Genomic DNA, 17,817 nt, shown 5'->3' on the forward strand with positions numbered 1-17,817 from the left:
TACAGTGGCTGTGTGAGTTGGTAAGAGGACTAATGGGAGTTATGTTGTGGAGGTAGGACTTGGAAACTGTATATGGGTATTGAGGAAGAAGGAAGAGTTGAGGATTATTCCAAAGTTTCATGACCTGAAAAATAGTAGTCCCCTCAAGAGAAACAGGGTATATAGGAAGAGGAGTAAGTTTAGGGAGAAAAGATAAAGAATTCTCTTTGGGATATACGGAGGTTGAGGGACCTGTGAGACATCTAGATGGAGATGTCGAGGGAATTGGAATTGGAATTGGAATTGGAACACCAGAATAAAACAAGGTCTGAATGTGCAGAGTTAGGATCATTTAGAGAGAGATAACTCAGCCCAGGGGAGTTGATGAGATTTCCAAGGAAGAACAGTTGTAGAGGGAAGACCAGGGGGCTCAGGAAAGAGTTGTGGGGTACATGCATTTATAGGTGACAGGACATGAATGATGATCCAGCAAATGGAGATAAAAGGAAGAGGCCTAATAGGGACAAGTAGAGGTGAGTATATCTAAGAAGGCTTGGTCAGTAGTGTGGAATGCTTATTGAGAGGCTGGAAGGATGAAGAATAAGAAAACATTGTATTTGACAATTAGGAGAATATTTCAGTTGAGTGATGGCAGAGAGAATAAACATTTTCTGTTCTGTGACTCTTCATGATCGTATTTGGGATTTTCTTGGCAGAGATACTGGAGTGATTTGCCATTTCCTTCTCCAGCTCATTTTACAGATGAGGAAACTGAGGCAAAGTTAAGTGACTTACCCAGGGTCACACAGCTAGGAAGTGTCTGAGGCCAGTTTTGAACTTTGGAAAATGAGTCTTCCCGACTCCAGGCTTGGCACTCTAGCCGTTGTGCCCCTTGGCTGCCAGGTACTGCGAGGTGCTTTGCAAATATTAGTTTATTTGATCTTCACAACAACCTTGCAAGGTAGGTGCTATTCTGATCCCCATTTTACAGTTGAGAAAACTAAGGTTGAGGAGCAGACAGATAGTATCTGAAGCTAGATTTGAACTCAGATCTTTTGTGACTCAAAGCCCAGGACACTATCCACCTTGAAAATCAATTTGGGGGGGGGGTGTCAAGAAGTGAGTAGAACATGAGGAAGTAAAGGAAACAAATATAAACAATTTCTCCCAAGAATGGTAGTGAAATTAGAAGGATGATAGGATAATAGTTTGAGGGGACTGAGTGGAAAAACCTTTGATGTTTTCCCATTGCCTCTAGTATAAGGTACAAAATCTTCAGCTTGGCATATAAGGCACTTCACAGTTTACCTCCAACCTATTTTTCCAGCATTATTTCAAGCAAAGGTAATATGGTATAGTGGAAAGAGTATTGTATTTGGAGCCAGAAGACCTGGGTTCAAATCCTAAATCAACTATTACTATCTGTGATATTTTATCAATGACAACGAATTTTTTTAAAGCATTTCTTGATAAACCCAAAGACTCCAGCTTCTGGGATAGGAACTCAGTATTTGACAAAAACTGCTGGGAAAACTGGAAGATAGCATGGCAGAAACTAGGCATAGACCAACATCTTACACTGTATACCAAAATAAAGTCCAAATGGGTACATGATTTAGACACAGAGTGATACCATAGGCAAATTAGGAGAGAAAAGAATAGTTTACCTCTCAGATCTATGGAGAAGAGAATTTATGACTAAACAAGAGAGAGAGAATGTTATGAAATGGATGATTTTTATTACATTACATTAAAAAGGTTTTATACAGAGGCAATGCAGCCAAAATTAGAAAGGAAGCAGAAAGTTGGAAAACAATTTATATAGCCAGTGTTTCTGATAAAGGTCTCATTTCTAAAATATATAGGGAACTAAATCAAATTTATAAGAATGTAAGTCATTCCCCAATTGAGAAATGGTGAAAGGATATGAACAGGCAATTTTCAGATGAAGAAATCAAAGCTATCTATTGCCATATGAAAAAATGCTCTAAATAAAATACTAATTAGAGAAATTAAAATTAAAACAACTCTGAGGTACCACCTTCACACCTATCAGATGGGCTAATACGACAAAAAAGGAAAATAATAAATGTTGGAGAAATTGGAACACTAATGCATTGTTGGTGGAGTAGTAAACTGATCCAACCATTCTGGAGAGCAATTTGTAACTATGCCCAAAAGGCTATGGGACTGTACATACCCTTTGACCCAGTAGTACCCCTACTAGGTCTGTATCCCAAAGAGATCATAGAAAAGGGAAAAGGACCCACATGTACGAAAATATTTATAGCAGCTCTCTTTGTGGTGGCAAAGAATTGGAAATTGAGGGAATGCCCTTAAATTGGGGAATGGCTGAACAAGTTGTGGTATATGAATGTAATGGAATACTATTGTTCTGTAAGAAACGACGAGCAGGCAGATTTCAGAGAAACTTGGAAGGACTTACATGAATTGATGCTGAGCGAGATAAGCAGAACCAGGAGAACATTGTGCACAGTATCAACAACATTGTGTGTTGATCAACTGTGATAGACTTGACTCTTCTCAGCTATACAATGGTCCAAGATAGTTCCAAAAGACTCATGATGGAAAATGCTCTCCACATCCAGAAAAAAAGAACTGTGGAATCTAGATGCAGATTGAACCATACTATTTCTATTTCTATTTTTTTGTTTATGTTTTTTTCCCCTTTTGCTCTAATTCTTCTTTCACAGCATGACTAATGCAGAAATATATTTAATGTGCTTGTACATATATAACCTATATCAGATTGCTTGCTGTCTTGGGGAGGGGGGAGGGAAGGTAGGGAGAAAAATTTGAAACTAGAAATCCTCTAAAAACAAATGTTGAAAACTATCTCTAGGGGCAGCTAGGTGGCACAGTGGATAGAGCACCGGCTCTGGAGTCAGGAATACCTGAGTTCAAATCCGACCTCAGACACTTAACACTTACTAGCTGTGTGACCCTGGGCAAGTCACTTAACCCCAATTGCCTCACTAAAAAAAAAAAAAAAAGAAAACTATCTCTACATGTAACTAGAAAATAATATACTTTTATGATTAAAAAAAAGAAATGATGAGCTGGTAGATTTCAGAAAAACCTGGAAAGTCTTACATGAACTGATATTGAGTGAAGTGAGCAGAACCATCAGAATATTGTACACAGTAACAGCAACATTGTGGGATGATCCACTATTATAGACTTGGCTCTTCTCAGCAGTGCAATGATCTAAGACAATTCCAAAGAACTCATGATGGAAAATGTTCTCCACATCCAGAAAAAAGAACTGTGGATTCTGAATGCAGATTGAACCATACTGTTTCTACTTTTTTGTTGTTTTTTGTTTCTTTTTTGAGGTTTTTCCCTTGTATTCTGATTCTTCTTTCACAACATGACTAATGCAGAAATGTTTAATGTGATTGCACATATATAACCTATATCAGATTGCTTTCTGTCTTAGGGAGGGAGGAGGGAAGGGAGGGAGGGAGAAAATTTGGAACTAAAAATCTTATGAAAACAAATCTTGAAATTTATCTTTACATGCAATTGGAAAATAAATTTTAATTTTTTTTATTGTTTTGCAGGGCAATGAGGGTTAAGTGACTTGCCCAAGGTCACACAACTAGTAAGTGGCAAGTGTCTAAGTTTGGATTTGAACTCAGGTCCTCCTGAATCCATGGCCGGTGCTTTATCCACAGCACCACTTAGCTGCCCCCAATAAAATACTTTTATGATTAATTTTTTTTAAAAAGCATTTCTTAATCAGTTATAATATGCAAAGCCCTGAGGATACAAATAGAAACGTCAGGAGCTCCCATTCTAATGGGGGAACACAACACATACAGAAGTCAGATGGTTAGGGTGCACTAGCGAATTTGTAATTAAATAAGATGTCAGTGTCTCTCCTGTCATTTCTGATATAAATCAGGTTCTGATTTGGCAGTGTCAAGGACTTGGGTTAGCATGCATTTTCTTTGCAGTCTTCACTTGTTGTGGGAGCAGTTGCTTCAGAGTTGCTTTCTGGTCGTGGGATAATGGTTGTGGGCACTGTGCTGGAAGAGATGCTATTTCGAGGACTCTTGGGGTCCAGGTTCTGGGGATTCGAGGGGATAAGGTGGTCAAGGTGGTGATGTTTTGACTTGCTTGGCACATGTTACCATCTGTCTCTCCCTGAGGGCAAGTAACTTAACCTTTTCCAAAATTGCTAAATGTAAGAGGGAGAGGGCAGTTGCTGGCCATCCAGTCCACCATGGAAAGAATACCTCCTGTAACCGAGCTGACGAGTTCTGTTTAGACCTCCAAAGCAGGGCCAGCCATCACTTCCTCAGGTGGGCTAGGCTACTTTTGGTCAGCTGTACTCGGTAGGCATTTTTGTGTGATATATAAGAGGACTGACCTGTTTGTCCTGATGTGTCAGGAGACTCACCCTGAGCCAATCTTAAGCTCCGAGTGAATGATGAGTGTAATGGGAGATTGGCTGAAGGGCCCAGTTTTTACAAGCATGTGCAGAATGTTCAGCATATGCAATTCCTACATGGACTTTGGAGCATGTGCAGATATTCTATAACTAGTTCTGGTCTGCTAACCTCATGGTAAGAAGCAGCCGCTTCAATTGTCCACAACTTCCTAGTCAGAACTGGGGATGTATTTAAATAGATTAGTTGAACTAATTTCTTTTTTCAACTTTTTCCTGCCTTCCAGTCTGCTAGTTCCAATGAGAAAAGAGAGATTATACACTAAGGGGAAATGCCAAGCTACCCAGCCAATGCTGACCTGCGGTCAGTGAATACAGGTCTGAGTTCTGTGGAAGAATATGTAGTTCAGCTGAAAATATTTTATTTATACTTTTGAGTTCCAATTTTTATCCCTCCTTCCCTCCCTCTCCCCTCCCTGAGGCTGTAAGCAATCAGATATGGGTTATACATGTAAAACATTACCATATTATTCAAAATAAGTTATACATGAGTAGTCATGGATTGTCATTTTGTACAAAAAAACTTGAATGAAAGTAAGTGATAAATATGATTCTTCAGTCTGTGTTCTATCAATATCAGTTCTTTCTTTGGAGGTGGATAGTATATTTCATTAAGAGTCCTTTGGGGTTGTCTTGGATCATTGTATTGTTGAGAATAGCTAAGTCATTCATAGTTCTTCATCTAACAATATTGCTGTCTCTGTACTCAATGTTCTCTTGGTTCTGTTCACTTTAATATACATCAGCTCATACAAGTCTTTCCAGGATTTTCTGAAATCATCCTGCTTGTCATTTCTTATAGCATAATAATATTCCATCACCATCATGTACCACTTGTTTAGCCATTCCCCAATTGATGGGCATTCCTTTGACTTCCAATTCTTAGCCACCACAAAAAGAGCTGCTATAAATATTTTTGTACAAATAAATCTTTTTCTCTTTGGGGGGATGTCTTTGGGATATAAACCTAGCAGTGGTACTGCTGGGTCAAAAGGTATATATGCACACTTCTATAGCTCTTTGGGCATAGTTCCAAATTGCTCTCCAGATTGGTTGGATCTCAACTGAAAATATTATGAAATAATGATTTCTCCAGTCTAAAAACTCTTTCCAGACTTTTCACTTTTAAGATCCCATGAATAGGAGCAGCTAGGTGGCACAGTGGAGTCAGGAGGACCTGAGTTCAAATCCGGATTCAGACACTTGACACTTACTAGCTGTTTGACCCTGGGCAGGTCACTTAACCCCAATTGCCTCACCAAAAAAAAAAAAAAATCATATGAATGAATCAAAGGTGACAGAACAAAGGCTAAGGTTCTAGGAAATGGAGAAAAGGTGATAACCAAACTTAACTCTCACCTAGATTCTCATTGTTTGCCCAATACCCTGAAGTGATTGGTGACAGCCACTCACCCACTTAAGGGGGATGTCTTCTTTTTCATTCAAGAATTGAGTTAGTATTGACCTACAGAAGCCTTTTTAGTTCTTAGGGAGTGATCAAGGAAAAAATTGGAGAGTGACTGTTATGGGAGTATCAACCCCAAACTGTATTTAACACATTATGATAATTTTCTTTGTTTAAGAGTTTCTATAAATGTGCCCACAAATCATCTCAGGTTGGAGAGAGAGGCATCTCAGAAGGCAGTGGGGGGAACTATGTCAGTTTGGCTCTCTCTCATCTAGAAATGGTTTGGATATAGAAAAGTGTTAAAGACTGTTCTGATAGAGAGGTGAATCAGCGGAATAGGTTAGGCACACAAAACACAGCAGTAAATGAATGTAGCAATCTCCTGTTTGATAAACCCAAAGACTCTAGCCTCCAGGATAAGAACTCACTATTTGACAAAAACTGCTGGGAAAAGTAACAAATAATATGGCAGAAACTAGACACAGACCAACATCTTACACCATATACCAAAGTAAAGTCAAAATGGGTACAAGATCTAGACATAAAGGGTGATACCATAGGCAAATTAGAAAAGGGAGGTTTAATAGTTTACTTGTCAGATATATGGAGAGGAGAATAATTTGTGACCAAAGATGGGATAGAAAACATTATGAAATGCAGCGTGGATCATTTTGTCTGCATTAATGTAAAAGTTTTTGCACAAACAAAACCAATGCAAAGAAGATAAGAAGGAAAGCAGAAAGCTTCTGTTCTTGTTATTTTTCTTTGAGGCAATTGATTAAATGGAACTAGGGTACTAATAACTGATGGCTAACAGTGTGTGGGGGACCCACATCAGGGTTTGGGCTCCAGCCAATAGCTTTAGAGAAGAGACACCCCAATCCCTTAGGGTGACCCCTAGAGCTCTGAGGGAAGAGGTGCAGCCAGCCAGCTCTGGAAGAGAGAGGCCAGAAAGCTCAATTCATTGGCATCGTGAGACTTGATGCTTTGCAATTTCCATCCATTGATCCCCACCTGGCTCTCTATGGCAAAACAGAACAAATCTAATCCTTCCACAAAATAGTCTTTCAAACACCTGAAGGCAAACTCACCCAGAGTCTTCTCTAAAGTGAATAAGCCCAGTTCCCTCAGACAATTTGCATATATCACAGACTCAAGACCCTTCTGAACAGGATCAGGTCTGGCAAAAGCAAAGAACATCATTCTACAGCTTCCCTATTCCTAGAAGCTATGCCCCGCCCCCTTAATGCAGTCCAAGACTGCATTTACTTTCATGGCTACCACAGGATGGAGCTGACTTGTAATGATTTTGCATTTCACTAAAACCCTCAGATCTTTTTCTGAACAACTAATATCTCTCTGTGCCTCCCCATCTTCTACTTATGAAGTTGTTTTTATTTTACTTTATTGTATCCAACTGTAAGACTTATAAATCTATCTCTAACTTCACTTTCTTCCATTCAGACCAATGCTTGTTAAGGTTCTTTTGGAACCTGATTCTGTCATCCACGTTGTTAGCTATCCCTCCCAACTTTACATCATCTACAAATCTGCTAAACCTACCATCTGTACTTTCATCCAAGTTATTGATAAACATGTTAAAACAGCACAGGGCCAAGCATAGATTCCTACAGTCCCCACTGGAAAACCTCTTGCCATGCTAACATCGAACAATTAAATACTTGGAATCCAGCTATCCATCCAACTCCTAATCCACCTGAATGTCTTATCATCTAATCCCTATTCCTCTATCTTCTCTCCAAGAAAAGGATGAGATACTTGTTCCAAAGCTTTTCTGAAATCAGGGTAAAGTTTAGCCACAGCATCTTTCTCATCTACTACCTTAGTAACCTTTTCCAAAAAGGAAATGAGGTCATCTAGCATGGCATGTGTTTGATGAAGCTAAGATGGTGATTTATCAATCGGATTCCCTTTCTAGATGCTTGCCACCCCTATCTTTAATGATTCATTGTAGAATTTCCCCAGGAATCTAAGTGAAGCTTACTGGCCTACAGTCTGCAGATTCTGTTTTCTTCCCTTTTCTATTGGCCAGGACATTTGTGTTTTGGGGTATCTCTCCCAATCACATTGTCCATAACCCAGGGATGTAGTTCATCAGTGCCAGTCGACTTGAATTCATGGACAGCAGGGAGGTGCTATATCTCTCACCATCTCCCTAGCTTATCTTGGGTACCAGCTCCTTGTCACTCCCTGTTTGTTCTGTCATTTCCAGTATAAAGGTCATTCTCTTTGCAGAGAAAGCCAAAGGAGGATTGACCAGTTCTTCTCTCTTTTTGTCATCAGTTATCATCATCCCTCCACCTCAAGCAAAGTCCTATCCTTCCCCCCACCCCCTGCAATAGAAAGGGACTCAGTTAAAAGAAGTGAACTAGACCAGATGACGTCTAAGGTGCCTTCCGCTTCTAATATACAACCTTATGTGGTACAGGCTGCCTGTGCATGTGGCCGGTGTCCCAAGTGATTCCATATTGGAAGAACTGTCCATACTTGGCTCCCTTTCTCCTTTCTGCATGCTGAGAAGCAGGTTCTCACTTCATTAACTAAGTAGCCAGATGGCAGTCCATTCAATCCCACAGTGAAGGTTTCCATCAGCACACTATCTAGTGTGTATGGACAGGCTTTGCCAAGGCTCTAGTATTTCATGCTTTATCACAAGACACTGACTTACATGCTCTTTAAGACTACTCTGGGGGCAGCTAGGTGGAGCAGTGGATAGAGCACCGGCCCTGGAGTCAGGAGTACCTGAGTTCAAATACGGCCGCAGACACATAACACTTACTAGCTGTGTGACCCCGGGGCAAATCACTTAACCCCAATTGCCTCACTTTAAAAAAAAAAAAGACTACTCTGAATAGACATAGGGTTTGGGACATACAGGGCCTGCCCTGATTATTTTTTTTATCATAAAAGTTTTTATTATTTTCTAGTTACATGTAGAGATAGTTTTCAACATTTGTTTTTATAAGATTTCTAGTTCCAAATTTTTCTCCCTCCCTCCCCCCTCCCCAAGACAGCAAGCAATCTGATATAGGCTATATATGTACAATCACATTTACCATATTTCTGCATTAGTCATGTTGTGAAAGAAGAACCTGATTAATTTTTTTATCTAGAGATATTGACAGAGGAAATGGGACATTAGTCTGAAATATTAAATATAGCAGGAGGTTGATCAAGGAGGTCCTTGATCAATTGTGTCCCCAGTCTACTTGCTGAAACTATAGTTTCTGACTTTCACATTTGCTATTTGTATGAATGTGGGGCAGAAAAGCTTTTTCAGATTTTTGAGTGGCCCCATTTGCAAAATATAAGAACCTCTCCCCATAGTTGCCCCAACACAAAATTATAACAATCTTGATTTGGTTCTTGTTTCTGCCACATACATTCTGACCATCATTTCCCAATGCACAGGCAATGCCTAATGTTGCTCACACATGCTTTATCATACAAGGAAACAGAATGCTGGTTAAGAGTTACTTGGTGGGAGCAGCTAGGTGGCACAGTCAATAGAGCACTGGCCCTGGATTCAGGAGGACCTGAGTTGAAATCTGGCCTCAGACACTTAACACTTACTAGCTGTGTGACCCTGGGCAAGTCACTTAACCCCAATCATCTCACCAAAAAAAAAAAAAAGTTACTTGGTGGAGCTTAGCTTTCTTCTTCTTCTCTCCAAATCTGGTGGTAGGAGGAAGGAGGATGAGACTCAGGGATTTAGGGAAATGTATATACTGTCATACATTTTTCTATCTTCCAGTGGCTTTCCAGTCAAAACTTCTGGAAAAAGGCAGAGTTGTCAGGAGTATATACTACATTCCACACCCATGTGTGGAATTCCATGTTTAAGTCAGCTCTCCAAAAGTGGCACTCCATCTCCAAAAATGCCTTCCACTAAGGTGTAATGCAAAGGTGTCCTAGATGAAGACTTTTCTGATCCCCTCCCCCTGGTTGTCAATATTCTTTCTCTTCCTCAAATGACCTTGTATTATATTTAGCACGAATTTTGTATTTCCTTCTCTCCCCCTGCCCCTAGTAGAATGTAAACTTTTGGAAGACAGGAGACATCCTCTTTCTTGGTATACTCAGTATCTAATAGAGTGATTTGTACATGAGAGGTCCTTGATAAATGTTAAATTGAACTGAATTCCTGTGAGCTAATCTGAATCTAGAGATTCCACAAAACCACCACAGGGCCTCACAATAACAGTACTACAGAGTCCCACTGGACCCCCACACAAATAGCTCCTATGACACCTTGGCTCCCAAACTCCAAAATCATACCCCTACGAATACAACATTAACTTTTGTTGTCATTCAGTCATTTTAGTCATGTCTGACTCTTCATGACCCCATTTGGGGTTTTCCTGGCAAAGATACTGGAGTGGTTTGCCATTTTCCTTTTCCAGCTCATTTGACAGATCAGGAAACTGAGGCCAATAGGGTTAAGTGACTTGTTCAGGGTCACACAGCTAGGAAGTATCTGAGGCCAGATTTGAACTCAGGGACAAGAGCCTTCCTGACTCCAGGCCTGGCACTCCATCTACTGCATCAACTAGTTGCCCATTATGCTTATTTGAGCCCAGGGAACCCATAATAACACATGCTCATGATTCCCCCTTGGTCCTGAGATTGCACAGTACTCCCTCAATGAACCCAGCCAGGGACCAAAGACCCTATAGTGGCAAACTTTGTCTCTCAGCCAGGCAGAGTAAAAAATTCCTTCCCCCTTCTTTTTCTCACCAGGGTGTTTGGGGTACAGGCTTCTCATTCTCCCACCATTCTTTTTTTCCCTTCTTTTTTGAAGTTTTTCCCTTGTGTTCCCACCATTCTTCCTGATCTCTAACAAGGCAACTAAGGCTGGGAATAGACCTATGAATGGTGCCAGAATCGAGGGTTGTTCCTTGAAGCTCAGTCTACTCTTTCCTAAAGAGTTAGACTGGGGAAGAGAAAGGGCACATGGGTAGCTGTCTACTCTTGTGTAATAAACATCTCAACCCAGCATAGAAATCTGGGAATATGCTTTTCAGAGCCCCTAAGACTTCTAGGTTTACTCCCCTGCCCCCCATCCCAAACCTGAACTCTGCCCCAAGTCTGGTTAATGAGTTACCCATCCCCTTATCCGCCCACCAAGGAGGCACTGACCCTAACTGTGTTCCCTCCAGTTCATTGGCCATATGCCATCCAAGAGGTGGGGAAACTGGATTTGGGGTTCCACTGATTGCCCTAAGGCTCCCTTTGAGACCGGAGCCTAGGAGGCCAGCAGAATGCTTCGAACTAGCCGAGTACTATTTTCTCGGGCTACCCCCCCTTTGCAGGGTTCAGCAGCCCCAAGGCCAAGTTTGCAGTTTGATGGAGAAGCCTTCCGTCTGAAAAGGACAGGGGAACTAGTGCGGGCTTTGTTTGTGCTTCGGCTCTGTGCGTGGCCCCCGCTGGTCACTTATGGCCTAACGGTAAGTGTCCTCTGGTCCTGACCGCCAAGGGGAGGAATTCCCTAAGGTATGCCCCAATTCCAGTCCTAAGGTAACTCAACAGTGTTACCCCATTGTAATTCTGTTTCTCCTTCTTCCTACCACCTAGCTTCTGTCTTGGTCCCAGAGGCTCCTGGGCTCTCGGCTATCTGGGGCACTACTTCGGGCTTCAGTGTATGGGCAGTTTGTGGCTGGGGAGACAACGGCTGAGGTGCAAGGCTCTGTCCAGAGGCTTCAGGGACTTGGGCTACGGCCACTCCTGGCTGTGCCCACTGAGGAGGAGCCAGGGACAGATCGGGGAGGGTGAGAACATGGATCAGGGGAGGGTGAAATGTAAGATGGGCTGGACAGTGAAAGGAAGTTGGTGGGAATAAGAGAGAGAAGCGTTGGGGGTGAGGAGGCTGAAAGAAAAGGACCAGCTGGAGCCTCACAACTCAGCTTCTGTCTCTGGCCTGCAGAGAAGCCTGGTATGAGGGAAACCTGAATGCTATGTTGCACTGTGTGGACCTGTCCTGTGGGACCCCGGGATCCCTGCCACCCCGGCCAGCCCTCATGCAGCTCAAAGTGACAGCACTGACGAGCGCCCGACTCTGCGTAAGAGACTGAAGCTGGGGGGAGGATTTGAAGGGCTGGACCCAAAGCGGGATTCCTGAACTGTGCACGCCTTTATCCCTCTTCCCGTTTTGCTCCTTTCAGAAGGAGCTGACACTCCGGCTCAGGGAGCCTGGGACTGCCAAGGAGCTAAGTCCCGAACAGTTTGCTGACACCATGGAAAGTGGTAAGGTGAGCACCTCCAACCACCCGCTACCCCAAAGTACTCCTGCACGTCTCTCTGAAGCCCCTGAACCTGAGCTGTGTTCTCCCTCAGGATCTCTGCGTTTCCAGCCTCAGCCCTGAGCAGAACCAGCATCTCCGAGCCTCCTTGAGCCGTTTCCATCGCATCGCTAAGGTAAAGCCAAACCTCAGCCCCAGTTCTTCCGAAGGTCTGAACTTTTCCTTCCCTCATTTTGCACAGAGCCCTCGTCTCCCTTATTCTCTTCCATAGCTAGAGTCCAGCGATCCCATCTCTTCTATCTTCCTCCACAGTATGCCCGGAGCCAGGGGGTGCGGCTGCTGGTGGATGCTGAGTACACGTCTCTCAACCCAGCACTGACCCTGTTTGTGTCTTCCCTGGCTGTCCGATGGAACTGCCGGGAGGAGGCTGATGGGGCTGGGGCTCCCTGGGTCTGGAACACCTACCAGGCCTATCTCAAGGTAACAGGAAGCCTGGGGAAAAGACGCCAAGAAGCGCCTGAGATTGGCTGGGGAAAGGACCTGGGCCTGTTATATCACTGCCTTCTCCACCACCTCAGGACACGTATGAACGTCTGAGTCAGGCAGCAGAGGCAGCAGAGCAAAAAGGTCTGGGCTTTGGGGTGAAGCTGGTTCGTGGTGCGTATCTGGAGACGGAGCGGGCACTCGCCCAGCATAGTGGGACAGCAGATCCTACCCAGCCCAACTATGAGGCCACGAGTCGAAGGTAGGGAAGAGGGGGACTCCCACGGAAGGGACTGAGGGTAGAGGCCAGGACTAGGTTTGCCATGGACTCCCATGCCTTTCTCCCCATTCACCTCTTTTCCCAGTTATACCCGTTGCCTGGAGCTGATGCTGGGACATGTTTGCCGCCAGGGCTCACGATATCAGCTCATGGTAGCTTCCCACAATGAAGAGTCTGTGCGCCAGGCAGTCAAGCGGTAAGGTGGGGGCCAGAGGGGAAGGGGAGCCTAAGGAGCAGGGAAGGCCAAAGATAACAGGAGCAAAGATGAGGGACTTAAGAGATTCAGAAAGCAGCAGAACTGGGAGGTATGTCAGAGGTCACCATTTCAATCCCCTTATTTCAAGGGGAGGGAAACTGACTAGTCCAGAGAGGTTCAGGGATGTGTCCAAGCATCCTATGAGGCAGCAGCAAATCCTAAGGATTAGGAAGAACCCTGATCTCCTCTTGGGGCCAAGGATCTTCCCATCATACCAAGAGAGAGACTGAGGGTTTGAGGAGACGGAAATGGGCATGACTGTCCTACCTGTGGGCTCTTTAAAGAACCTTCCCCACCTAACCTTACACCAAGAGATTTGGTATAGTGAAAAGAATGCTAGACTGACATAGAGTCAGGGCTAACCTGGGTTGGAATTCTGCCTTAGATACTACTGGAGCTATGAGATGATAAAGTCATTGAACCTTTCTCTCTGAGCCTCAGTTTCCCCATCTATAAAAACAGGATAATATCGGCTGTATCTACCTCAAAAGGTTGTTGTAAAGATCAAAAGAGATAAAGTGCTGTATAAATTTGGCTCTTTTGTGTATTGTTAACTTTACATTGTATTTTTTGTAACTAAAAGTTACAAATGGGCAGCTAGGTGGCGCAGTGGATAGAGCACCGGCCCTGGAGTCAGGAGGACCTGAGTTCAAATCCGACCTCAGACACTTAACAATTACTAGCTAGCTGTGTGACCGTAGGCAAGTCACTTAACCCCAATTGCCTCACCCGAAAAAAAAAAAAAGTTACAAATGACCGAAGTTATTCAATCCGACCCACATTCTTAGCACCTAATTCAGTGTCAGGCTCTGTGTGTGCTAGCTGGCCACTAGAGATTCCAAGGCTCTGCCTTCAAGGGGCATATTCTCTGCTTAGGGGAGATGAAACATGTAGACAGATAAGGAAATACAAATCAATGTAGTTTTGAGAGGGAAGAGAGAACCAAGAGTGAGGGAGAACAAGGACAGCTTGGCCCAAACATGGGAATCGAGGGAGGGATGGAGCACCTCTGCAAAGACCTAGAGTAGGATACGTGATGTCATCTCTGGGCAGGAGTGTGGAGGTGGATCTGACTGGACCAGAGAGTAGGAATAATAGGAGAAAAGACCAGGAGGTGGGCAGGAGCCATACCATGGAGGGCTTTACATGGCAGGCCCAGGGCTCCCGGTTCCCTCTCCAAAGCAGTCCTATAATAACATACAATACAGCTCTCTGGGCAGCCTCATCCTTCTGCTAGCCTGGGAGTGCCAGGAACACAGAACTCAGGCCTGACTAAGCCCCATCCTAACGCTGAGCACACAGCTCTGCACACAGGAGGTATTAACCTGGATCTCCAATGCCACAGGATGTCAGATTTGGGCATTCCTCCGGATGGTGCTGTTTGCTTCGGACAGTTGCTGGGCATGTGTGACCATGTCTCCCTTGCCCTGGGTATGTGTTCCCATCAGAAACCATCCTGTTCTCAATCGCTGCTATCATGGGCAAAATCCCCATGGTGAGGAGAGGACAGCCTTGTCCCTCTTCCCTTCTCTGGTCACCACTTGAAGCCATTCCCCCATAACCTAGACCATATTAGCAAAGCCAAGGTGAAAGGGCCCGGGCCTGGGTGGGAGGAACAACGCAGGAAAAAGTCTTGCCCCTGCCCTGACTTCTCCTCTCATCCAGGGCAGGCTGGTTACGCCATCTACAAGTCTATCCCCTATGGTTCTCTGGACGAGGTGATTCCCTACCTGCTTCGCCGGGCTCAGGAGAACCGAAGTGTGCTGCAAGGGGCCAGGAGAGAGCAGGGGCTGCTGAGCCAGGAGCTTCTTCGGCGTTTTTCTCGCCATCCTTAAGACATCACCCCATGTTCCTGTCTCATTTCTGGCCTCCCCTCTCCTCACCTCAACATCTGACATTAAAGGTCTCTAAGAGAAAACCACACCTCTCATTTGCTGTCTGGAACTGGGGCCAGGAAATGCAGTTTCCTGTTGGTAGTCCCTTTGACCACTGGGCAAGCAACTTCATGTCTCTGGGCCTCCGTTCCTTCATTCACCACATGAGGGGACTGCATGAGATCATTCATAAGGGCTTCGGTCTGAGACATGAGGTGAGCAGAGTAAGGGCTGAAGGGAGGAATCCCTCAAATTCTGAGAACATCAGACTGTGATGAGGACTAAGGAAGTGCCCCACTCTCTAAGTCACTTCACAGGGTCTCTGAAATTGGAGTAGGTGGTGCCTTGGTTTCTGAGATCAATTAGGGGAGGGCAGGGGTTCAAGGCTGAGGGAGGGTTGTCTTGGACTTGAAGTTCCTCTTTGAGGCCTCTGACTGGCGGGCAGGCAGAGGTGACAGTCTTTCACCCTTTGAGCTCCTCTGTGGGGTGTCTGGGGAGTGGTGTTCTAAGAAGGTGCCTAAAAGCCTACTTTGGGGTCTCTGGCTGAGGAGAACCTGAAGGAAAGGACGTCTGCATCTCTGAGTTCCTCTGAGGAGTCTTTAACTGGGGAATAGTGAATAAGAGCCCATTGGTTCTCTGAATTGGGGGTAGGGAATGAGGGGAACATTTCCATCTTTGAGCCCCTCTCTAGGGGGTTTCTGTCTTTCAGGGGATGTCAGGATTGAATAGGGGAGGGAATTAACTGAATGGTGTCTTGATCTGCTATAGTTGAGGTGTCTGACTGGAGAGATGCTGAGGGGAGGGCCCTTTTGTGTTTGACTGGGAAAAGGTTAAGGGATCACTCTATGGGGTCTGTAATGGGGAGACAATGAGTGGGGTCCCTTTGCTGGGTCTTTGACTAGGGAGAAGTTAAAGGGAATCCAAAGCAATCTCTTGGCAGAAGCTGAGGGATGGGTACCTCTACTGAAGTCCCTGATGGGGCAGGGGACCCCTCTCTGTGGGGGAAGCTGAGGTGGTATCTCTTGGTCTATGGGCTCTCTGACTGGAGGGGAGGTCCCTCTTGGGTAGATTTAGGGGAGTGTCTCAAACTGTGTGGGCTGAAGAAGAAGCTAACAGGTGTCCCACCAGTCCACAAGGTCTCAGGAAAGCAAAGAGGGCCCCCTGTGGGGATATGAGATGAGGGAAGAGGGTGAGGAGATAGAATCCCTTGAGCTATGGGATCTCTGAAGAAGCTAAGTGGGGATCACTCAAGGGAGCAGGGGAGCTCTAGTCTGTGGAGTTTTGGAGGGGGTGTCCTTTGGTTTACAAGGTCTCTGAGGGGAGTCCCTAAGTTTATGGGGTTTCTGGGAGGGTAGAAAGTGTTCCTTGGTCTATGGAGTCTTGGGGTGGTGGTGAAAGGCATTCCTCAGTTTGTGGAATCTCTAAGGGATCGGGAGTCCACCTTCTAGATCTGAGAGCATCCTTTGGCTTCTAGGAAATAAGAAATTCATTTCATCTTTGGGGTGGGGTAGGAGTCCTTAAGCTTGTTAGGTCTGGGGAGGTACCTTGGTCTGGGGATGGGGGGGTGTGGCATGAAGAGAATCCCTTGGTTTCTAGAGTAGATAAGGGGTGACTTCCTGGTCTCTGGACTGGGTTAGGAATATCTCTTAGCTTTTGGGGTCTGAGGAAGGTCTTTCTGGCTTGGGGTGAGGTGGGAGGGGTTCCTCAGTCTTTGGAGAGTCTGTTTTCTGGGAAGTTGAAGAGGGTTTCTTGGTCTTGACTGTGGGATGAAGGATTGTTCCCAAGGCTGTGGGGTGTAGTAAGGAGAGGCTCTAAGTGTATGGAGTTTGGGGAGTTCTTGTCTGTGGGATATGTGAAGGAGGGTACCTATCTCAAGGATGAGGTGAGGGGGTCCCACAGTATATAAAGTGAGGTGAGGAGAGTCCCATTGTGTATGGGGGCCCTCAGTTTCTAGGGTTGAGTAAGGGGGTTCACTTGGTCTATGGGGAGGTCTTTCAGTCTTTGGGGTAAGATGAGGAGGGTCCTCAGCCTATGTGTTGGGGTAAAGGGAAGTCCCTAAGTCTGTGGAATTTGTAAAGTGAAGGTGGAGTGAGGGTTTTTCATTCTGTGGGGGTGGTAAGGAGGGTCCCTTGGTTTTAACGTGGGGTAAGGGAGATCTCTCAAATATACGGGGTGCGTGTGGGTGTATGAGGAATGTCCCTTAGTCTCTGGGGTGAGGGTAGTCCCTCACTTTGTGGTTTGAGGGAGGGAGTGATCTCTTGGTCTCTAGGCTGAGGTGAGAGAGAAAGGTTTCCTCATCAGTCTCTGGGGTGGAATCCCCCAGTCTGGGGGTGGGGGGAGTGAAGAGAGTCCCTCCGTCTATGGGGTAAAGTGAAGAGGACCTTCCGTCTCTAGGAGGGATGAGGGCGAGGTCCCTTAGTCTGTGGACATCCCTCGGTTATCTAGAAGGGATGGGGGGGCTGTTTAGTCTGTGGGATCTTGGGGGGGTCTCATTCTGGGAAGTGGGATGAGGGAGGTTTATGGGAGTCCTTCAGTTTCTAGGGTGAGGGAGGGTCCTTCATTTTTTCAAATGGGGGGTCCCTCAGTCTGAGGGATGGGGCAGGAGAGGTTGTCCCTCAGTGTCTAGGGGAGTCCCTCAATCAGTGGGGTCTGTGGGAGGGCTTCATTCTGTGATCTAAGGGAAGTCCCTTAGTCTCTAGGGGGCATGAAGTGGAGGTAATATAAGGAGAGTGGGGGGAATCCCTTTGCCTCTAGGGAGGGGCGAGACGGGTCCCGCAGTATCACAGGAGGAGGGGGATCCTTC

At 45.1% G+C, this 17,817-nt stretch overlaps 1 protein-coding gene across 1 annotated transcript; it reads left to right on the forward strand.

Annotated features, from left to right (window-relative positions):
• Positions 1–11,041: 11,041 nt before the first annotated feature.
• On the forward strand, positions 11,042–15,058 carry PRODH2 (proline dehydrogenase 2). Its single transcript, XM_043995547.1, has 10 exons — positions 11,042–11,329; positions 11,457–11,650; positions 11,806–11,941; positions 12,044–12,130; positions 12,216–12,296; positions 12,434–12,601; positions 12,700–12,866; positions 12,970–13,080; positions 14,486–14,571; positions 14,806–15,058. Exons 1-10 carry the CDS (start codon positions 11,144–11,146, stop codon positions 14,973–14,975), a joined length of 1,386 nt encoding a protein of 461 aa, XP_043851482.1. The 5' UTR covers positions 11,042–11,143; the 3' UTR covers positions 14,976–15,058.
• The last annotated feature ends 2,759 nt before the right edge of the window (positions 15,059–17,817 follow it).

The sequence above is a fragment of the Dromiciops gliroides genome, chromosome 3 (genome assembly GCF_019393635.1).
Source record: "Dromiciops gliroides isolate mDroGli1 chromosome 3, mDroGli1.pri, whole genome shotgun sequence".
Taxonomy (NCBI): Eukaryota; Metazoa; Chordata; class Mammalia; order Microbiotheria; family Microbiotheriidae; genus Dromiciops; species Dromiciops gliroides.